General features: G+C 40.2%; 1 protein-coding gene across 6 annotated transcripts in view; it reads right to left on the bottom strand.

Moving 5' to 3' along the window:
* LOC140196435 (diacylglycerol kinase delta-like) overlaps positions 1 to 23,958 on the bottom strand; it is a 180,100-nt gene that overhangs the window by 24,842 nt on the left and 131,300 nt on the right. For all 6 annotated transcript variants that reach the window (XM_072255657.1, XM_072255658.1, XM_072255659.1 and 3 more), the window contains 12 exons: positions 23,200 to 23,294; positions 19,461 to 19,560; positions 18,513 to 18,777; positions 17,328 to 17,480; positions 15,784 to 15,912; positions 13,786 to 13,885; positions 12,819 to 12,929; positions 9,959 to 10,055; positions 4,015 to 4,122; positions 3,712 to 3,825; positions 2,413 to 2,547; positions 1,191 to 1,345 (listed from right to left, as the gene is read on the bottom strand). In XM_072255657.1, the coding sequence (XP_072111758.1) occupies positions 1,191 to 1,345; positions 2,413 to 2,547; positions 3,712 to 3,825; positions 4,015 to 4,122; positions 9,959 to 10,055; positions 12,819 to 12,929; positions 13,786 to 13,885; positions 15,784 to 15,912; positions 17,328 to 17,480; positions 18,513 to 18,777; positions 19,461 to 19,560; positions 23,200 to 23,294 (1,562 nt within the window). The remainder of the gene's footprint in view (positions 1 to 1,190; positions 1,346 to 2,412; positions 2,548 to 3,711; positions 3,826 to 4,014; positions 4,123 to 9,958; positions 10,056 to 12,818; positions 12,930 to 13,785; positions 13,886 to 15,783; positions 15,913 to 17,327; positions 17,481 to 18,512; positions 18,778 to 19,460; positions 19,561 to 23,199; positions 23,295 to 23,958) is intronic.

Here is a 23,958-nt window from a genome sequence, read left to right as displayed (position 1 = left end):
GAGACTGTTCTGCATGAAAATCCTGTGTGATCAGCAGTTTCTGAGATACTCAAACCACCCTGTCTGGCACCAACAATCATTCCACGGTTAAAGTCACTTAGATCTCATTTCTTCCCCATTCTGAAGTTTAGTCTGAACAACAACTAAACTCCTTGCAACACACACAAAATGCTGGAGGAACTCAGCATGCCAGGCAGCATCTATGGAAAAAAAGTGCAGTCGACGTTTCCTTCAGCATTTTGTGTATGTTGCTTGGATTTCCAGCATCTGCAGATTTTCTCTAGTAACTGAACCCCATGATCATGTCTGCACGCTTTTATGCATTGAGTTGCTGCCAAATGATTGGCTGATTAGATATTTGCATTTATGTGAAGGTGTACAAGTGTACCTAATAAAGTGGCCCCTGAGTGAACAACAAGCAGGCATCTTTAAATCAAGTAACAGGTAACTTATTTATTTAGAGATAGAATGTGGACCAGGCCTTTCTGGCCCAACAACCTGCACTGCCCAGTAACCCATCTAATTAACCCTACCCGAATCACAGGACAATTTACAATGACCAATTAACTGACGAACCTGTATGTGTTTAGAGTGTGGAGGGAAACTGGGGCACCCAGAGGAAACACATGCATTCATGGACAGGAATTAAAACTCTTTAAGGACAGCATCGGGATTGTACTCTGGACTCTGGTGCCCTGAGCTGTAATAGCGTTGTGCTAAACACCACGCTATGGTGGCACTCCAAATGCCTTCTATCCACTTCGATCTAATTCATGGCTTGTTGCACATGCAAAAGTCTTGCAAATTCCATACAGAATCCCACTGCAAATTGCAGATGGATATTAATATAGTTATATATTAATTATATTAATACAGTTCCTCTCTACACATTTCAATTTGTTGCTTACCGTTCTAACGTTTCTCTTGTACCGCACACTGCCTCAACTTTAGTTGGGTGATGAATTGTTGTAAAGGTTGAAGAGAGGTTCAACCTTTCTTCAATATTCATAGCTGAAGAGTATATTTCTCCTGCCACAGGGAGCACCACTCATGTTCTAGAACTAGAGTTTTACCCCAGTCTTCTCGAACCATTGCAGAGGTCACTCCCAGGATATCTGCAGTTTGACCTGCCCTGCTGTCTATGCTTAAGGATGATGTGTGGTTTAGACAAATGCCTTTGAACCACTTACCGATGGATGAGCGTTCCAGCCGCTCGGCCAAACTGATTGATCTCAGCAGCTTCCTCTTCTGAAACTATCTCAGGCTGCAAGGCAATCTGGGATGACGGACGAGGTAGTTCACACTTTTGTTTATCTTCCCAAGATTTGAGGGTGTTCTCAAAAGCCTGTGGGATGGGCAGACACAAATGAACTCAAGGTCAATGGCTGATCACCTATCCCAACTCAGGCTTCTACTGATTTGGATTCAATGCCAATCTACCTCCTTTAATTTAAACCTAACAGTTATACAGAATGAAGAGGTGACATCATATGTGATTAAGATACAGTGCATTTGGTTCCAGTGCAGTATTTCTTGAGAAAGACAAATTATGCTCAGAAAATCTTCCGTCTCTGTTGGATGTTGGGGAATTTGCCATACTCTCGACATGCCCTATGTTTATCAAAATGACTAATGTAACAGGAGAATCTTCAGTCAAGGGAATATGTACAACAGCATCTATGCAGTGACTAATCTGACTTTATTTGTACACTATGGAACTGGTATTAATTGTATAAATATGCAATATACAATATATCATGCTCAATGATCTCATAATTAATAGATCAGATCAAAGCTGTAGTCATGAAACAACTGCAATATCAATAACGATTTACTTGTCCCACCAGGTGAGTGCTAAAGACATGACCTTGTAAGGGATCTCAGATCCCAAAAAATACATATAAACAAACAAATACAACAGTCTCACATGGAAAGTAAACATTCTGATGTACTGATATGTTATTCCTCCCAATACAGTTTAGCATTAGAGTGGCTTGAAGTTTATGAGCATAATTTCTGGTACAGTTCAGGAATTTTTTTTTGGTTTTTAGCTGTGTTTGGTAAAATTGAACATTTTCGTTATTAAAGAAAGTTCAGTCAGAAATGCAACAGATTTTCTACTGTTGTGAATTTGAAGTCAGTAATAATAAAACAATCCTAGTCAAAGACATATTAATATTAAAATATATACTGCCTACCTGTTATTTAGTGTAGTGACACTAATACATCAGACCAAGTAATGAAAATTGTAAATAGGCTTTTGTAAACATGCTTAAAGAAAAATGAAATGTTATTTCTGCTTGATTGACATCTACTGCCAAAGAACTATTTTACCTCAAGTCTTTCTGGAAATTAATTTGGCTTTCTGGAAATTAATTTGGCTTTCATTCCCAGGCTCCAGACAGTACCTACCCGATCTCTGGTCAACATCTGTGCACGGTTTTTGTGAATGATTTTTATGTAGCCAGGGGGTTGAATCCAAGCTTCCCCATCCACTTGTACTGGGACTCCTTCATCGCCAAGAATTGTAATCTTTACTGAACGACACTAGAAATGGGAAGAAAGTGCATCCTAGTTAAGGAGGCTGATTGAAGTCTAAAAAAAACCCTCTTAATATTTGCCCAACTAACACACACAAAATGCTGGTGGAATGCAGCAGGCTAGGCAACATCTATGGGAAGAAGTACAGTTGATGTTTCGAGCCGAGACCCTTCGTCAGGACTAACTGAAATAAGAGGTAGCAAGAGATTTGAAAGTGGGGGGGGGGGGGGACCTAAATTTTAGGAGAAGACAGGAGGGGGGAGGGATGAAGCTAAGAGCTGGAAAGTTGATTGGCAAAAGGGATACAGTGCTGGAGAAGGGGGAGGATCATGGGATGGGAGGCCTACGGAGAAAGAAAGGGGGAGGGGAGCCCAGTGGAAGACGGAGAGCAGGCAAGGAGTGATTGTGAGAGGGACAGAGAGAGAAAATGGGCCTGAACCCACACAGATGATCGTGGCAGCTCCCTTTCCCTGGAGAATGCTGAGCCAACTGAATTATTATAAGTCTAAAACGATATGGTTATTTTATTTTCTCCTCCCAACCCACAACTCCCATTTACTGGATTTGATTCCGCATTATGTATCACTAGCATTTTTGATTTTATTTTAGCTTTACCTCTTGTTTCATCTACAACTGTAAGATGAAAATGAGTATTTGGTTCTTAGTTAGTGTCAGGCTGACTATTGCTTTATTGGTAGTGTGTTCATCTGTTTTCTGAATGGTTGCATTTTCTGATGCACTTGGGTTACCAAGAAAGTGTACTATTGAATTTACTGCTGAGAAATTAGTCACAAAGGTTAGGATATTAGTGGAGAGTGAAAGAATTAAAGAGAAGGGAAATGCCAGATTTTTTATAATTTAACAAATGAGGTGCCACCCCAAAGAGAGTTTTATGAGCTAGAAAAGAGGCTGAAGAGCAAGGCTTAGCAGTAATTTTTGGACTACTTCCCGTACTTTGTGCTCAGTGGCACAGAAACAGTAATAAATGGGAGCTTAATCTATTGTTGGCCCAGAAGGCAACTTCTGAGTGTCCCCTGAAACATGGACCAATTATGAGGGAAGTACAGTCTATTGAACAAATGTCCTTGGCACGGCAGTTAAAATTGATATGAGGGAGGGTGTAAAAAAATCAAGGAAGAGAGTAAAACAAGCATGGGTGAGCTCTCTTACTTGAGCAATTCGATGATGTTGCAGATTGATGACTCGTGAAACTGCCATTTGCATACTGCCAAACACAGCCACCACCTCCAAGATCTTGTCATCAAAAGAAGGAGCTGTGAAGATCTGCAGAGCGATCAACAAGGGTTATGTCAGCAATTGTACTAATGCACGAGAGATTGCAATGATTGGCGTCACTCTATGGATACGAGTACCATGGCTCTGTGATTTATGTTGACTTACACTTAAATGAATATTATATCTGCAACCCTATTTATTTACATTTACCAAAACTGGTTTTAAAGTTGTACTTACATCATCTTCCTTGGTTCCACCCCAAAAGTTGGTACCACCAGCATAGCTGGGGATATTTAGTACTGCAATACCCTGCAAGCTAGGTAGGGGAATGCGCTGTCCATCACACTGCAATAGAAAAGTGAAAAAAAAAGGATCAAATTAAAGTGAAGTAAAGCAAAGTTATTATCAAAGCATATATATGTTACATATACATACCTTGATATTCATACACTTCAGGCACTTCCAGGAAAAATAAAGAATGCAGCAGAAGTTACTAGTAACTATACATAAATTAAGACTGACAAAACAACCAATATGGAAAAACAGAAACTGTGCAAATAAATGAAATAATACTGAGAACATGAGCTGCAAAAGATCTTTGAAAGTGAGTTTGTAGGTTGTAGAATCAGTTCAGAGTTGTGGTGGGTGAAGTTATCCACGCTGGTTCAGGAGCTTGTTGGTTGTTCGGTAATAACTGATCCTAAACCTGGTGGTATGGAACCTAAGGCTTCTGCATCTCCTACCTGATGGTAGAAGGGAGAAGAGAACATGGCCTGGATGGTGTGGGCCTTTGATAATGAATACTGCTGTCTTCGTAAATATACTCAATAGTGGGAGGTCTTTGTCTGTGATGGACTCTGCTGCAACCACCACTTTCTTCAGTCATTTCCACTCCTGAGGATTAGTAATTCTGTATCTAGCCCATGGTGCAACCAGTTAGGATACTCTCCATGTGCATTATAGAAATTTGTCAAATTTATCAATACTAAATAAACATTGACATTATCAAATTGTCTAGATCAGCACTAATAGCAGAATTGAAGAAAAAAACAAATAAGATATCTGAGCTCCTTTTTTTTCTCCTTTGTGACTGTATGTTTTCCTGAAATTGTAACCATGTGTGCTATTTGTGCTCTGTGCAGTGTGCTATTGGTAACGTGTTTTGTACCTTGGTCCCGGAGGAACTCTGTTTCGTTTGGCAATATTCATATATGCATCAATGATAATTAAAATTGAACCTGTACTTGACCTTGATAATTCTTCATTGATAACAGCAAGAAGTGATAGAACCTAAAGAACAAAGGATGAATTGGCACTCCCCAAATAGCGGTGATTTGAGGAGGACAACATTTTCAATACGCCAGAAGTTTTCTTTTCATGCTTCAGGACTGGATACCACAGTGGATTAGCTACAAGCTTTCACATGAGACAGGGAAGTAAAGTGGGCTGCACTACAGTGGGTTATTCAGTTTCTCAAGCACTTTCCCTCATTTCATTGTTGTTTGATGTCATTCTAATGAATCTGCCTTCTCTGCACTTAAACAACTGAAGATTTACTTTCTATCTGAATCACTTGGTACCATACACTTAAAAGAATGTGCTTAAGGCACAATGAATCTTATGCCCACAATGTCCAAAGAATTTGGAGCAGGTGAATTCATTTTCAAAATACAGAAACTGTTCTGCAGACAAAGGCAATTTAACCTACATCCCTTACAACATCTGGCAGTGCATTTCAGACCCTGATCACTTGTTTCATGAATACCTTTTTGGATATTCCCCCACAGAGACAAGGAGATTAGTCTCAGTTTTTCCAGTATATCCATGTATGAATGTCTCTCATATCTGAAATCATTTTAATTAATCTCTTCTGCACTCTTTCTCAATCCTCTGCAACTTTCAGTCAGTGTGGTAACCAGAATTGTACAACATACTCCAGTTGTGGCCAAACAAATGTTCTATAAAGGTTTATCATAATTTCCCTACCATTATGTTCTGCAGCTGCATTCATTAAAGCTAAGGCAGTGAATGTTTTTTGTGAACTTCCCTTGTGAGTTATAAAGAATTGTGCATACGTATTCCCAGAGCTCTCTGGCCACGGATCTGCTTTAAAATTATGCCTCTAGTTTACAATATTTTGTCCTTTCTTTCAAGCAAAATATAACATCACAGTTTTACTTGTCACCTATCTGTCCATTTCACCAACATGACTGTACCTTTTTGAAATTTATTGGTATCCTCCTCAGCACTCATTACACCTTCCAGTTTAATGTCATTTGCAATTTGGAATTTGTATCCTGCATACTCAAGTACAAGTTCCAAACATTCAGAAACACTCTGAAGTCAGCAGCTACTCTCGGGGAATTCAGCTATATATTTCCAGCCAGTCTGAAAAACAATCTTTCACTACTACTGCTTCTTCTTATGACTTTGCCAGCTTTCTAACCTCTTTTATTCTATGGACTTCAGTACTGATAACAAGCATATCATGCACCACTTTATCAATCACTTTTTGGAAGTCCACATACACCAAAAGCACTGCCTTCATCAACTCTACCTGTTATTTTATCAAAACAACTCATTCAAGATAATAATATACAATTTGCCTTTAGCAAATTTATGCTGGCTTTCTTTAACTAAAGACAACTACTTCGATCTGAGATTAATTTTTCAAATTTTCACACTGAGCAAGGTTAGGTGCAACATTTACAATTTTCCAGTCAACAACCAGGGCCTTTAAATTTAAGATGCTTAGAAGATTACGGCTAGGACATCTACATTCCATATGACCAGTTAGATTATCCATTTTAGCTGCAGATAACCTTTCTATCATCTCTTCATGTTCGATTTTTAGTCATACAGAATTTCAATTACATCTTCTTTTGCTGAGACTTCAGCAGCACATTCCTCATTGATGAAGACAAAGATGATATACTTATTTAATAAGCGTTACCATGCACTACACTTATTTCAGGAATTTCCATTTTCGTTGTTTAATAAAACTTCCCTCTCCTCTTACAACCATCTTACTGCTCACATAACTACTGAATTTTTTTTTTGGATTTCTATTTATGTTTTCTCATTCCCCCTCCTTGCCTCTCTTATTTCCTTCTCTAATTCTCCTCCAAACTTCCTGCAAACAGCCCACTTCTCACTTATCTGACACTGGTGTGATGCTTTTTTTAAAAAAACACCCTACTTGTTGGCCATACAGAAAGCTCTGATTTTGGTAAGATGTTGAAATTCACTATTAAGAATGAGGTTTTGGGTTACTTGGAGGCACATGATAAAATAGGTTGGTCAGCATGGTTTCCTTAAGGGGAAATCATGCCTGACAAATCTGTTGGAATTCTTTGAGGAAATAGCAGATAGAATAGACAAAGGAAAATCAGTGGATGCTGCTTACTTGGATTTTCAGAAGGCCTTTGATAAGGTGCTGCAGATGAGGCTGCTAAACAAAAAAAGAGCCCATTGTATTACAGAAAATTGGCTGACCTACAGAGGGCAAAGAGTGGGAACATAAGGAAATTTCTCTGATTGGCTGCAGTACTGACCAGAGGTGTTCTGCAGGGGTCTATGGTGGGACCACTTCTTTCCACATTCTGTATCAATGATTTGGATAATGGAATTGATGGCTTTGTGGCATAATAGACAGGTGGAGGGAAGCGGGGAGTCTGCAGAAGGACTTAAGACAGATTAAGAAAATGGGCAAAGAAGTAGCAGATGGAATATAATGTAGGGAAGTGTATGGTCATGCACTTTGGTAGAAGAAATAAAGGTGTAGACTATTTTCTAAATTAGGATAAAATTCAGACATGAGAAGCCAAATGGATTTGGGAGCCTTTGTGCAGGATTCTCTGAAGGGTAACTTGCAAGCTGAGTCAGCGGTAAGGAAGGCAAATGTAATGTTAGCGTTCATTTTGAGAGGACTACAAGAGAAAGCAAGGATGTAATGCTGAGGCGTTGGTCAGACTGCACTTGGAGTACTCAGTAGTTTTGGCACTAATGTGCTGTCATTGGAAAGGCTCGAGAGGAGGTTCACAAGAATGATCCCAGGAATGAAAGGGTTAATGTATGAGCAGCATTTGATGGCTCTCATACTCACTGCGGTTTAGGAGAATGATGGGGACCTCATTGATAATCTATCAAATATTGAATGGCCTATAGAATGAACACGGTGGGGTAGTCTTGAACTAGAGGCACAGCCTCAGAATAGAAAGATGTCCCTTTAGAATCAGAGTTGAGGAGGAATTTCTTTAGCCAGACGGTTGTGAATCTGTGGAATTTATTGCCACAGATGGCTGTGGAGGCCAAGACATTGGATATATTTAAAGCGGAAGTTAAGAGGCTCCTGATTAGTAAGGGTATCAATAAGGGGAGAAGGCAACAGGAAAATGGGATTGAGAGATAATAAATCAGCCATGATGGAATGATGGAGCTGACTCGAATGGCAAATGGCTTAATTCTGCTCTTGTGTCTTATGGTCCAATATTCAGGTATATCTGAAAACTGTCCCCGCCCATTTCTTAAGCCATGGCTGTTATTTACACAACTTCATAACATTACATGGGTAATTGCACATGCATTGGGAGTCCTAGTGCAGAAAACTCTAAAGGTTAACTTGCAGGTTAGCAAAAGCCATGTTAGGAAGGCAAATGCCATGTTAGCATTCATTTCAAGAGGTCTAGAATACAAGAGCAAGGATATGATGTTGATATGAGGCTTTATTAGGCACTGGTGAGGCCTCACCTAGAGTACTGTGAACAGTTTTGGGCCCCCATCTTAGAAAAGATGTGCTGGCATTGGAGAGGGTCCAGAGAAGTTTCACAAGGATGATTCCAGGAATGAAAGGGTTATCATACAACAAATGTTTGATGGCTCTGGGTCTGTACTCACTGGAATTCAGAAGGACGAAGGGGGATCTCATTGAAACTTTTCGCATGTTGAAAGGCCTAGACAGAGTAGATGTGGAAAGGATGTTTCCCACGGTGGGAAGAGTCTAGGACAAGAGGGCACAGCCTCAGGATAGAGGGGCACCCATTCAAAACAGAAATGCGAAGAAATTTCTTTAGCCAAAGGGTGGTGAATTTGTGGAATTTGTTGTCACATGCAACTGTGTATTTAAGGCAGAGATTGATAGGTTCTTGATTGGACATGGCATCAAAGGTTACGAAGAGAAGGCCGGGAACTGGGGTTGAGGAGGAGAGGAAAAACGGATCAGCCATAATTGAACGGTGGTGCAGACTCGATGGGCTAGATGACTTAAATCTGCTCCAATGTCTTATGATCTACTATGCTTATCTCATGTACTATAAACCTACCTTTGTCCTATTTCCTTACTTTGGTTCTGTCTAAAAATGTCCTACTCTTGGTTTGGTGCTATTTATCTTTTTCTTTCTTTTCCCTCTTTTTCAAAGCTTCCCATTGCCTCACCAAATAATTCCTTACTTTGTTTAAACCAAATTCCTAATTAAACTCATTGGGATATACATACCTTATTCAATAAGATACCTCTGGACTTTTTTACAATCACTCAGAGTCTATCCCCAAGATTCTTTGACTCAATATTTCCCACGGTTTAAACCCTCCATGACTCTTTCCAGTGCTTTTTAAAGCTTGCTTTGCCACTCTCACTGTTTTTCTATTCGTTGGTGCTCTGCATTTCATGCTTATTTTAAATTATCTGCAGCTTGTTTCCCATGCTCCTTCCAAGCTCACTTGGCTCCATCTTCCTTGCATCTTTTACTCAACATGGAAATGACCTCATCTTTCACACGTAGGGGCATTGCTTTTGAAGAAGAAAAGTTGGCCACGAGGATTTCCTGCTCTTCATCAAATATCACCAGGGAATATTCTGCACCTATATGAATACGGCCCTATAACAATACCTGAAAAGTGTATTGCAGTGTTTGCCTCTGAATCGAGTCTTGAACTCACGGACCTCTGGGCACTATCAATGCTGCCAATGATCAACACGCCTGCATGGATTAGATGGGATTGGACGGAATGAGATTCACCATTTGACCTCCATACTTTACTCAAGGAGGCCTCATGGAAGTTTGAATCCCCAGCTTTTACACCCTGCTTTGTGATGTAGGGATGGTTCATGCAAGAAAGATTATTTAAAATTATGTCCAAAGACTGATGGTCTGGAAAATGTGGGAGTAAATAAGATACCCACCTCGAGAAGTACTTTCTGCTCCAAATTTTTATACGTTCTGTGTAGTAGCTCCTTGGTTCCAAGAACCCCATACCACATCATATTTTTGGTTCGGCTCCTGAGAAAAAACTATAAAAAGTTAAATACAATTCATAAGACACCAATAGCTAAAAACAAATAACACTTCCCAGTTCATACTGATATCCTAGTCATTACTGTACTGGTAGAAACTAAACCAAAGGAATCCTGTCAGCCAATACTGAATATGGTGTGGAAGGAAAACTGATGCAGTCTGTGACAAAGAGACAGAATACAGTTAGTCCGTGAGTCAGTAGGGTTGGTCGGTACCACCTGAGAGGAATAATGCTCATAGTGATTTTTGGCAAGGTATACATCTGTAGAGTTAGAAAATATGTGATTGCATTGCACCATTGGTAGCTTTATGTTGTAAAATGAATATATTTAATGGAAGACTGCTTTCCGTACTTTGTTTTCCATACTTTCATAACCTATTAATAATCATAATAATTTTCCAAGTCTTCCACATCTTCATCTGAACTTTCCACACTCTCTGAGGTGGATGCCTGGTTCTCACAGTCTGCCAGTCTACACATGTTAGTACACCTGAGGTCATTTGCAACACACATACATCTTGGGAGTGAACATTTTTTTGGACAGTTACAGGCCAGTAGATCCAAGATGGCATCGAGTCTTGGCTGGCCTTCCATCCAGTGCACCACCAACTGTTCAGCTTCCTCTTCTCTCTCCATCTTCCATCCTCTGCCAACAGGGCTTGGCACTTGTGGGTCCTTCTCCAATCATCTTCTCCATATACCAGCCTGGTAGTTGGCTCACTGTGCATGTTTTATTAAGCAGTCCTTGCATGGTGGGAGTTGATGACTTTCGATTTCACCTTTTTTGGCACAGAAAAGGTGTTACCTGAGCTCATTGACCTCGGTGGTCGATGCTTTTGGGGCATACAGGAGACATGTAAATGCCTCCAGTTTGTCCATCAGTTCTGGGGAGAGGTCCCATTCCTGACCCAACTCTAAGAATGTGTCCTGAGTTTCCCTGTTGCTGGTCAGAAGTTTTAGGGCACTTGTCTTCCCTTTGCCTGCAAAAGCACTTACAGTGTCACATCCTGTATATGTGTGCAACCCGATGAGAGCCCTACAAACCTCTATGCCAACAGTGGCAGCAACCTTCTGATGTCTACAAGCCTTGTACGGGTTCTAGTGCCACACTTCTGGAACAACGGGGCCTCAATCTTGTCACAAAATGCTAAAGATAAGATAAAGACATCTGTGTCTTCTGAGCAAATCACTACAGATTGGTATCCCTCTCTTGTGGCATGGGCAGCACGGAGAAGTAGGTGGTCATTTGCTTCTTCTTGTTGACACTGAACAGCTGACACCTCCTCACTGTCTTGAGATGTGATTCTGTAACATCTGTCATTCACAGTTGCATACAGAATCTTCTCCTGTAGCTTTGCTCTGTACTTTGTCTTCCTCTGTTTATGGACTGAAGCTAATGAGACTATTTTTGTTACTGACTTTGGTCAGGAAGCTCCTCCACTGCTTCACCATCTGTGTGTGCCTGTGATACCTTGCAACTCATGACCAGTCTCTTCACCCCCCTAGAGATCTTTCACTATTCTTGATAGAGTTCTCCTTGTATGTGTCGAACACAACAGCTATTCTGCTACTCTGACTGCCTTCCCTCAGAGCCATACCCAGAATTGTTGTGGCAACATCTCTGAAAGTAACTTGATCACCTTTCACTCTTCGGACCAAGTTCATTCCATCAACCACTGTAGCAGTTTCCTGGGAGTTGCTCTTCTACTGCTACATTTTTCTGTAAGGTTGTGGCTAAAGTAGCTTTATCTGTCTTTCTCAGCGATCCTTCTGGTGTGGACAGGGCCCAGGGAAATGGTCTAAGGGGATCAGAAAGGATATCCTCCATATGTAGACTAAGCCCTTGTGCCATCACTACGATGCGTCCAAACAAAGACCTGTCTGCTTTCAAGATGATCCCCCTTCCATTTGACTTCACTTCTCTCTTCTTACATATATCACTGAATGTTTTCAGCTTGTTGGTTTTCATTGGGTCATGAAATTACTCTACTGGTGGGTCTTCTAGTCTCTCATCCTTGAAGGCTGCATAGCATTGCTCACCAATCTCAAATGCCTTCATCAGGTTGGAAGCTTCAATAGCCTGGTCCACAGGGATCTGCCCAAAGGGGTTGTTACTTGACAACTGTACTAAGAATTGGTCTGTCTTGAAGGCCTCATACACAGAAGGATTCTTTTCTGGGAGGTTCATCATCTGAGCAAAGTAAGGGAAAAGTTACCTGACATAATTCATCTCATCATAGGCATGGCACCATGGGATCACAGAAGGCTACCACCGCTGCAATGCCATCACATATTTTCTTGCACCAGGGGTGTATACCTTGCCAAAAATCACTATAAGAATTATTCCCTCCAGATGGTACTGATGGCCCAAATTTGGGGTCCTGGCTTACGGACTAAGTGGACAAATAGGAAAGAGAAGATAAAGAAAGAGTAGAATAGTTATCTGTAATCATTCTGGGGTAAGATAAAAACAAGGAAAGGAGGGGAATATTTGGGCATAAACTGTGTGGGCAGGAATAGAAATTATTGTATTATGTATGATCAGCAATTTAGAGATTTACACTTCTGCTCAAAGTGAGATGCAGTTGTGGGCTTCTGACATTTTGCTCATAATCTGATGTTAACAATTATCTCCTTCAATATTATGGAACATGAAACCTGGAGAGGGAAAAATGTGTAGCTTGTAAATAAGTAGAAGGTTGGCTATTTTTTCAGTTCAACATTCAACCCGCTGCCAGCTTCCTCACCTGCATTTTTCTGGATGTTCGTCCCGTTTGTTGTTGAAGTCCAGTGATATTTTTGCATCCAATCCAATTCCAAAATAATTATTCATGACACATTTTTCTGTGTACCCATTTCTGAAGAACAAAACAAATTTATTTTGTTACATATCAATGAGATTGCATGAAGAAAACTATGCTCTATTTCAGTTCGTTTTACCTTGTGAAGGTACATTCACCAGTTAGACAGCATCAGTATTTACCTGCAGTCTTAACAAAAGCAAACTTCAAACCAGAATACTCCAGTAGAAAGTTGGCATCATGCCAAGATTGATTGAGAAAGTACAACTCCGCGCCCCCCCCCAAAAAAAATCACTCCCATCTGGAAAGAGCATTCTTTAACTGTATAAGGGAACCGAGCTGCTGACAAAAGGCCGAATAATGAACAGTTGATCTGTGCTCCCCAAAAAGAACCAAAAGGAGGGTTTGGCTCCCAATGAGCAAACTATGGCAGAGTTTAGGGTTTCTATGAGAAGAAGTCATCACTGTCTGTAGATGGAGTAAATAATATTGCAATCTCATTCAATTAACTTTGTATTCTTGATGCCCACCGACCAACTGCATTATCAGACAAAATTAGCAATATGAGGTAATGGATCAGTGTGAAGGGATTTTAATTCTTTGTATAACCTGTGCTGCAATTGCTCTAGGAATGTTTGATGAGATCTCTCATAAGAAGCTTTAAATGGTTTCTAACTGTGCTATATCTGATCTGGAATTTAGAGGAACTCACAGAGGTTGCAAAAAAAACTTTAAAAATCCCCTGTAATTGTTACTCATCTTGAATAGAACAAAATTCATTAAAACCAGAACCTGAATTAAACCTAGTAATAAAATAAAACAGACCAACACATCTGGGAATGGAATGCCAAAAAAACAATGGAAAATATTTGGAGAATAAATTAACAACTATGAGGTGTCTCACAGTACATACAGAACATCAGGTTCGGAGATCACAGGGTCAGCATGGACAAGTAACATTTTGCTGATGACAGATCCTCCAGCCAAAGAAGCAGCCAATCCAGCTCGTAAACCTGAAGAGAAGTGCACAAGACAGAGAGTCAGTGGCAAAATCAACTTGCAGCACAAAGTGGAAGCACCCACACCCCCACCTGAATAAAAGTTAAGGTCCCCGAGTTAACATTGCTGAGTCCAGTATGAAAGCAGGGTTCAGGTCCTCAGCTTCCTCTCCCCACACTTTGTGTAATATAATGTCACAGATGTCAGACATTGAACTGAGAAAGGAAAGTCAAAAGACTAAAATAATTTGCAGATTATTGCGTGTGAGCAACAGTAGGACCAGAACAATCCAATTAAAATTTTCAACAATTTCAATATACAACTCTCATAAAGTTAAAATACCAGATCAAATTCAGTGTTAAAATTGGGATAGACCCTGAAAGTGGTATCTTATTTCTGGCTATCCTTCCATAACTTCTTGGGAGTAGTCTGTAATTAAAGAAGTGCTTTGAGAAGCTGGTGATGAAACATATCAACTCCTGTCTGAGAAGTGACTTGGATCCACGCCAATTTGCCTACTGGAGCAAAAGCTCATCAGCAGATGTCATTTCATTGGTTCTTCACTCAACTCTGCAACATCTGGACAGCAAAGATGCATGTATCAGGATGTTCTTTACCAACCTCAGCTTGTCATTCAATCACCCCCTCAAAACTAATCAATAAGCTTCAAGATCTTAGCTTCAGTATACCTTCCAGAGCAACTGAAAACCTCAATTTCTTCACTTGCAGATCTCAGTAAGTTAGGATTGGCAACAACATCTCCTCCACAATCTTCATCAGCACAAGTGCACCACTGGGCTGTGCACTTAGCCCCCCCTGCTCTGCTTGCTTTATACTTATGACTGTGAGGCTAAGCACAGCTCTGAATCCATATTTAAGTTTGCTGATGACACCATTGTCATTGGCCGAATCAAAAGTTGTGACACATCAACATATAGGAGAGAGACTATACATCTGACTGAATGGTACCACAACAACTTTTCACAAGAGCAAGGAGATGATTATTGACTTCAGGGGGACGAAACCAGAGTCCTCATCAGAGAATCAGAGATGGAGAGGGTCAACAACTTTAAACTCCTCGGTGTTACCATTTCAGAGAATCTATCCTGGGTCCAGCACACAAGTGCCATTACTAAGAAAACAAAGTAACATCTCTACTGTTTTTAAGGATTCGGCATGACATCTAAAACTTTGAGAAACTTCTATCGATATGTGGTGGAAAGTATACTAGCTGGTTGCATCATGTCCTGGTATGGAAACACCAATGCGATTGAATGGAAGAGCCTACAAAAAGTAGTGGATATGGGTCAGTCCATCACGGGTATAGCCATCCCCACCACTGAACACATCTACATGGGGTGCTGTCACAGGAAAGCAGCATCCATCATCAAGGACCCCTACCATTCAGGTCAAGCTCTCTTCTCACTGAAGGCAGTACAGGAGCCTCAGGACCCACACCACCAGGTTCAGGAACGGTTATTACCCCTCAGCCATCAGGCTCCTGAATGAGAGGGGATAACTTCATTCAACTTCACTCACCCCATCACTGAATTGTTCCCGTAACCTATGGATTCGTTTTCAAGGACCCTTCAGCTCATGTTTCCGATACTTATTGCTTAATTATTTATTATTATTTCTTTTTAAATTTTTTGTATTTTGCACATTTGTTGGGGGTTGTCTTTCATTGATTCTACAGTGTTTCTTGTATTAACTGTAAATGCCCACAAGAAAATGAATGCCAGGTTTGTATTTGGTGACATACATGTACTTTGATAATAAATTTACTTTGAACTTTGAGACAGTGATTTAGAAATTATGTATAGATAGATCAGTACAGTTGCAATGTTTTCACTATGTCACCCTCAAGGGGGCCCTCTGTCATGGCTAATTTATGTTTAATAAAATTACTTACTTGGGTAGAGAATCTTGGAGTTGAGCATTGGTAAGTTGTCTCTATTTCCTGTTGGAGTAGGAAGTGAGGAGGAACTCCCGATGGACAGGCTTCCTTTACTGATTCTCCTCTCACAGGGAGACTTTGGCACTGCAATAAGGATAGCACCATGGTGTTCAGCTACATTTTATTGATACCTATTTGCCATTAATCCACTCATTTACACCCAAGAGATATCTAAAGATTTCTGAAACGAAAAGCAATGTGCTTTAGAGATTTAAAATCCAGAAGATGCTGTTCATGAATGAAAGTATAATATGACCCCAAACTAACAAATGTAAAAAATGAACTCCATGAAATGAGAAATAAACTGTGAAAGCAAACCCTTTCTATTTACGTGTATGTTTCCTTATTTTGGGAGCTTGTAGACAAGTCATCTGGAAACATTATAAGGAACAGGCAAGAGAACAGCAGCAGGCTTGAGAAATGAGAAATAATTGCTGAGTTTGCTGTTTGGAGTTTCTGAATCACCTGCATACAAACCACAATCCATTTTACCCATCTAACTTTACTGGTACCTCTGCTGCAGTGTTCAACATTCATTAGTCAAAAGCCAGGTGTATCAAACAAAGATCTTTTCCATTTTTGACATCAGACCTTGGTCAACGTCATTCCCGGAACTCAGCCTTATCCATTCTTATCTTACAGATCTCAGTTGGTATTCCTATCTTCAGACTTTGTTTGATATTGCTCCCGGCCCCAGACAAAGAATGACACTGCAGCAACAAAAAAATCTGCTGGAGGAACTCAGCAGATTGAGCAATATCTGCAGGAGGAAAGGAACTGTCAATTTTTTGTGTCAAAATCCAGCCTTGGTGCAGGGTTTTGACCCAAAGTATAAACAATTCCATTCTTCCTGCAGGCATTGTTTGATCTATTGAGATCCTGTAGCAGATTTTTTGTTCCTCCTGGTTCCAGCATCCACACTCTGTTTAGTCTCCAACGGATGATGCTGTTCATGTCCCAAGACTAGCTCACACCCCTTTCCTCCCTAGAGCACAATCTATGCTTGTGTGATCCCAGATGTTGCTATGCAAAATTTTGAGCCAAGGTTGTGATTATTGTCATTCCCCACTGACCACAGTAGAGGGCAGCCCTGCTTAAAATTTGATCACTAACATGAACTATCTCCAAGTAGCACTCTTAACCTAAATCTTGTTACGTACCATCAGTCCACCATTTCTGTCACCACTTTCAATGCCATCCTCACCTAATTCTAATTCACTTACCCTTCATAAAAACACCCCTTTCTTCTATCTCCCAGTCCTCTTCATAATAGTCTTTCAATCTCTCTTTCATCTTCTTTACCTTCATTGCTTTATACTTCCGCTTAGCCCTTCTCTTCTGCTACCTTTCTTTATTTCCCTTGGACCAGCTCAATGATACCCCTGAAAATCCTGAATTCTTTATACATTGCAAAGAGTACAAACCCACCCCAGGTTCAAACGTGTTGAGCACCCCTTACACCATCCCATCATAAAAAATACTTTTCAGAAGTTTAATACCTTTCCGGTTGACTTTTCCTTTAATGTTGATGCTATATGTCGAGTGCAGGGAGACCTTATCTTCATTCTGGGTGTCTCTTCCTTCTTCTTCAGAGCAACCACCAAAAGTATAACCTTCTTGGTCATGTGTCTGTGCATTCTGTTCATCAACAGCTGGACAATGCAGAAAGATTATAGACCTCATATATTACAATCTACTCTATATCAGGACAAAAGCTAGCAATGATATTTTCACAAGTGACTCTCTTCTTTCAAATGTGTTTCTAGACCAAAGTAAAGATACATTACAAATGATGTTATATTCAAAACATTTGCTGTTATGTCAAGTTTCTGTAGAAAATTCAAACTAAAATTTTCTACCAACCTGCAGAAGTTCCTGTGTATGGTGCTTAAGTAATTCAACGGTAAGCATGATTGTTGCTTTCCTACCACTATAAATACAATTATGAGATGCAGATGTCAACAGGTATTGCTGATTCTGGTCTTGGAAATGTGCTATATCTTCTTCTCCCGCGACCACGCTCAGGGGATTGGCCATGGTTCTAGTTATGTCTGTGCCTGAGCTAGAGTGAAGGTGCTCTTGGATCAGTAACACATTGACTGACTGGCAAATGTGGGGATGGGATAGTTATAGTGTAACATGTGATGGGATGAATCAGAGACTTGTACATTGGAGCAGGAAATGGATTGGGGTTCAGAGAGGGAAATGGATTGGGGACTGGCTGAATACTTGAGTGAAGTATGAAGGACACCAGACTGAAGAATTTTGCGGTTGGTTTAATGAGGATATGTAGGGTCCCAAGACTTAATTAAGCATTTTATTTACTTAATTAAATCACTGGGATCCTTCACTCTCTTCAAGATTGATGCTATAGAATTAAAACCATGTTATTCTGGAAGTACCTTTCAGGTATCCTCAGGACACCATGGTCCAGAAAGTGCATTATATGGAAATATCACACCTCAGAGGCCACAATGTTGAAGCTCAGTAGGAAGTACTATGGCAAATTTCCGGACAGCAATGTTTCAGCCATCAATGGGAGAGTGAAACATATCCCAATTTGTTGCTACTGGGCTTTGATTCAATGAATGAAAGCCTGAGGTTTGTGTACAAAGTGGCTTGGAATCTGGTCAGGTTGTCTAATGCTTGCATTCATTGAGAGTAGGTTTCTGTTGATTTCTCACCTTTCTCTGCATGCTCTATGATCTGTCGTATTGCCTTCTTCAAACTATTTGCCCGCAACATTAGCTGCTCCCTGGGACGAAATATCTGTGGTCTGGGTGAACAGGCTGATCTTTCTTCTGCAAGGCCACACATGATATTGGCTGCCTCACCATCTTCCTGCTCTTCTGCAATTGTTGGCGGTGGGTTTGGCAAAGAGGATGATGCTTGAGATTCATCATTGAGTGTTTTGAGCAGTGAGTCCAATTTTTCTTTTAAGACAGAGCACTGCAGTTAAAAAAAAAACATAATTCAGTGTGCCCTTTTGTGGCGACTATAAGCACTGCTGGAGCAACACCAGTGGGTCTGGTGCAGGCTCCCGATCTGAAACGTTGATCATTTCTTTGCCCTACAGATAATGCTTGACCCACTGAGTTCCTCTGTTTGTTTTTTCTTTGCCATAGATTTATGTAACTGCAGTCTCTTCTGTCTTTCTAACTCCTCAGAGTACACGTAAATGATTTGAAGATCTTAAGAAGGGGCAAAAATCAAATACAATAAAACTCTTAATTCAGCACAGCCAGGTGATGCTGAATTAACAGATTTTTAAACCATTAATCAACGTCATTTTAATTCACATTTTTTTTAGATGCTGTACAGATGTTACACAAATTTTCCAATGAACCCAGTGCACTTCAAAGGAGTGCAGGAAAAGGGGACCCTAGAGAGTTTCAAAGAACTGCTGGAAACAGAACAAAGGGAGTCTAAAGGCAATTGAGAAAGGAGTCCTGGTCAGATTAAAGGGAGCACAGGTATTGGGTCCTCAAGAGAAATGTGCAAAACTATTGGGATTTCCAAACAACTGAACAGCTGATTATCAGAGTTTCACTGTACAAAGGAATCCTGATCAGTGAAGATAGAAACTGAAGGGAAAAAGACTCAGTGGTTACAGCACTGTTCTTTCTGCATACCTTTCTTGCCATAGTCTCAGATTCTTCCCAGTTTTCTGCAGTCCTTTCATAAGCCTTCCCAACCCGGGCCACAAAATCTTTTACTGTTTCACAAAGCACTCTGTAAGGAGAAAGTGGTTGAACAATGCATTTGATATTATTCAGTTAGATAGTTGGTACATTATGCATGTGCCAAAATTATAATATCTCTTCACTTGCTGTTTCTTTCTTTCAGTCCCTTGATTGCAATTTAATAATTTAAACTATCAACTAATCACAGTAAATTCCTGTGATTAATGTAATGCAAGTTAATGTTTATTTTCAAGAAAGTACATATTAATTACACACCTCTGAAAGATCCCATCCAAGCTCTACGACAAACGATTTTGGGACAGCAACTGTCTCTGAGCCCAGTGAGCCATGACAACAGTGATGTCCATTTAAACAGGCTCATGCAGAACATTATCAGATGAACAGAGAACACAACTCCTTATGAACTCAAGTCTCCCTAAAGCTATGTGCTTTGCAATCCAAAGATTTCTTGGCCCTTCATTTGCATTGATAGGCCCTCCCATGATGACTTCAAATCATCAAAAACAATTGTTCTACTACTATTCAGCAGTATGATAAAATTCAGTGAATTATTAATTATTCTCTTTAATCTTGTGATTAAATGAGCTTAAAGTTTTAAATTTTTGCCATCCCTAGTAACTTTACAACCACTGCTAAGACATAGGAGTAATGGTGAGGCTGATCTGTGGAATCAGAAGTCCTGACAACTAAAAACAGCAAGGAGTTACAGCACTTAATTAAGTATTTTAAAACATAAATGGATTATGCATCTGCATCATATTCTTTTGTTTTTATCACATTTCATCTGACTTTGGTTCAAGAAAGTTAAGCTATTCTTAATGCCAAAATAGATATGCACTACAATTATGCATCTACTGATCAAATAATATTTGATCAATATATGTCAGCAGACATTTCAGTGCTCAGAACTATGGTTGCTGTTCCGGTTGGGTGAAAAGATCATAAATTCAATCCTTGGCCTACTTTTAGAATGGAATGTGAAGAGGACTTGCAGATGGAAGAAATAATGATAGAGTGGAGGAGAGAATAGTTGAATTCACTCAGATTTGTAAAAGTAATGTTCTGGCACTCTCCAGGTTCACAGAACCATAGAAACCATAGAAACTACAGCACAGAACAGGCCTTTTGGCCCTTTTTGGCTGTGCCGAACCATTTTCTGCCTAGTCCCACTGACCTGCACATGGACCATATCCCTCCATACACCTCCCATCCATGTATCTGTCCAATTTGTTCTTAAATGTTAAAAAAGAACCCGCATTTACACCTCGTCTGGCAGCTCATTCCATACTCCCACCACTCTCTGTGTGAAGAAGCCCCCGCTAATGTTCCCTTTAAACTTTCCCCCCTCACCCTTAACCCATGTTCTCTGGTTTTTTTCTCCCCTTGCCTCAGTGGAAAAAGCCTGCTTGCATTCACTCATCTATACCCATCATAATTTTATCACATCTCCCCTCATTCTTCTACGCTCCAGGGAATAAAGTCCTAACCTATTCAACCTTTCTCTGTAACTGAGTTTCTCAAGTCCCGGCAACATCCTTGTAAACCTTCTCTGCACTCTTTCAACCTTATTTATATCCTTCCTGCAATTTGGTGACCAAAACTGAACACAATACTCCAGATTCGGCCTCACCAATGCCTTATACAACCTCATCATAACATTCCAGCTCTTATACTCAATACTTTGATTAATAAAGGCCAATGTATCAAAAGCTCTCTTTACGACCCTATCCACCTGTGACACCACTTTTAGGGAATTTTGTATCTGTATTCCCAGATCCCTCTGTTCCACTGCACTCCTCAGTGCCTTACCATTAACCCTGTATGTTCTACGTTGGTTTGTCCTTCCAACGTGCAATACCTCACACTTGTCTGTATTAAACTCCATCTGCCATTTTTCAGCCCATTTTTCCAGCTGGTCCAAGTCCCTCTGCAGGCTCTGAAAACCTTCCTCACTGTCTACTACACCTCCAATCTTTGTATCATCAGCAAATTTGCTGATCCAATTTACCACATTATCATCCAGATCATTGATATAGATGACAAATAACAATGGACCCAGCACTGATCCCTGTGGCACACCACTTGTCACAGGCTTCCACTCGGAGAAGCAATTCTCTACTACCACTCTTTGGCTTCTTCCATTGAGCCAATGTCTAATCCAATTTACCACCTCTCCATGTATACCTAGCGACTGAATTTTCCTAACTAACCTCCCATGCGGGACCTTATCAAAGGCCTTACTGAAGTCCATGTAGACAATATCCACTGCCTTCCCTTCATCCACTTTCCTGGTAACCTCCTCGAAAAACTCCAATAGATTGGTCAAACATGACCTACCACGCACAAAGCCATGTTGACTCTCCCTAATAAGTCCCTGTCTATCCAAATGCTTGTAGATTCTGTTTCTTAGTACTCCCTCCAATAACTTACCTACTACCGACGTTAAACTTACTGGCCTATAATTTCCCGGATTACTTTTCGATCCTTTTTTAAACAACGGAACAACATGAGCCACTCTCCAATCCTCCGGCACCTCACCTGTAGACAGCGACATTTTAAGTATTTCAGCCAGGGCCCCTGCAATTTCAACACTAGTTTCCTTCAAGGTCCGAAGTAACACCCTGTCAGGTCCCAGGGATTTATCCACTTTAATTTTCCTCAAGACAGCAAGGACTTCCTCCTTTTCGATCTGTACAGTTTCCATGATCTCACTACCTGTTTCCCTTAATTCCATAGACTTCATGCCAGTTTCCTTCGTAAATACAGACGCAAAAAACCTATTTAAGATCTCCCCCATTTCCTTTGGTTCCGCACACAGCCAACCACTCTGATCTTCAAGAGGACCAATTTTATCCTTTACAATCCTTTTGCTCTTAATATACCTGTAAAAGCTCTTTGGATTATCCTTCACTTTGACTGCCAAGGCAACCTCATGTCTTCTTTTAGCCCTCCTGATTTCTTTCTTAAGTATTTTCTTGCACTTCTTATACTCCTCAAGCACCTTACTTACTCCCTGTTTCCTATACATGTCATACAACTCCCTCTTCTTCTTTATCAGAGTTGCAATATCCCTTGAGAACCAGGGTTCTTTATTCCTAATCACTTTGCCTTTAATCCTGACAGGAACATACAAATTCTGCACGCTCAAGATTTCTCCTTTGAAGGCTTCCCAACTACTGATCACATCCTTGCCAGAGAACAACCGGTCCCAATCCACGCTTTTTAGATCCTTTCTCATTTCTTCAAATTTGGCCTTCTTCCAGTTAAGAACCTCATCCCTAGGACCAGATCTATCCTTGTCCATGATCAAGTTGAAACTAATGGTGTTATGATCACTGGAACCAAACTGCTCCCCTACACAGACTTCTGTCACTTGTCCTAACTCGCTTCCTAACAGGAGATCCAATATTGCATCCCCTCTAGTTGGTCCCTCTATATATTGATTTAGAAAACTTTCCTGAACACATTTTACAAACTCTAAACCATCTAGACCCCTAACAGTATGGGAGAACCAATCAATGTATGGAAAATTAAAATCCCCTACCACCACAACTTTATGTTTCCTGCAGTTGCCTGCTATCTCTCTGCAGACTTGCTCTTCCAATTCTCTTTGATGTTCAAAGAGAATCACGTTGTTCATGAGTTCATGTTGTGACATGGTACTCACTTTGCTGATGAAATTACCACTGAATGTTGATCTGATGTCAGGATTTTAGACAAATGTGCAGCAACTGAATCCTCATAAGATGAAATCTGTTGTACCTGAGGCAAATTGAATGAGAACTAAATCAGCTGCTCTTATACAACCAAGCCTATTTCATTTTGAACAAAATAAATCAAAATTGGAACGAAATTATCTTGTTCATCTCATCTAGGAACAAACAAGGCAAACTCAAGATTACAACCTAAACATTTTACTATTGGATATTAATTTGTTTTACTTCCAGCTATTATATTGAATCATCAAATCATCAAACCCATCAAATTACTATTATCTTTGTCAAAATTTTACCATTTGTTAAATTTATCATTGCAAAGAAACCGTGATCAGAGATCCACACAGAGATGGCATGGAACACAGGTGAAAAGATAAGAAGGAACCTATTAAAAGGTGCAAACCAGCAGTGCCCCATGGTATAGTTGCATCTGTGAATATATATTTCTCCTTTTTTAAAGATAAAGATTGGCTTTATTGGTCACATGTACATTGAAGCATACAGTGAACACTGTCATGTGCATCAAACCAAATCAGAGAGGATCGTACTACAAGTGTCGTCATGTCTCTGGCACCAACATGGCATGCCTACAACTTACTAACTGCAACCACATACCTTTGGAACGTGGTAGGAAACCGGAGAATACTGCAGTCACAGGGAGAACGTACAAACTCCTTACAGGCAGCAGTGAGAATTGAATCCTGATCATT

This window comes from Mobula birostris, chromosome 4 (genome assembly GCF_030028105.1).
Source record: "Mobula birostris isolate sMobBir1 chromosome 4, sMobBir1.hap1, whole genome shotgun sequence".
In the NCBI taxonomy this organism is placed as follows: Eukaryota; Metazoa; Chordata; class Chondrichthyes; order Myliobatiformes; family Myliobatidae; genus Mobula; species Mobula birostris.
The sequence above is the reverse complement of the archived record's forward strand: the minus strand, read 5'-3'. Positions and strand labels throughout refer to the sequence as shown.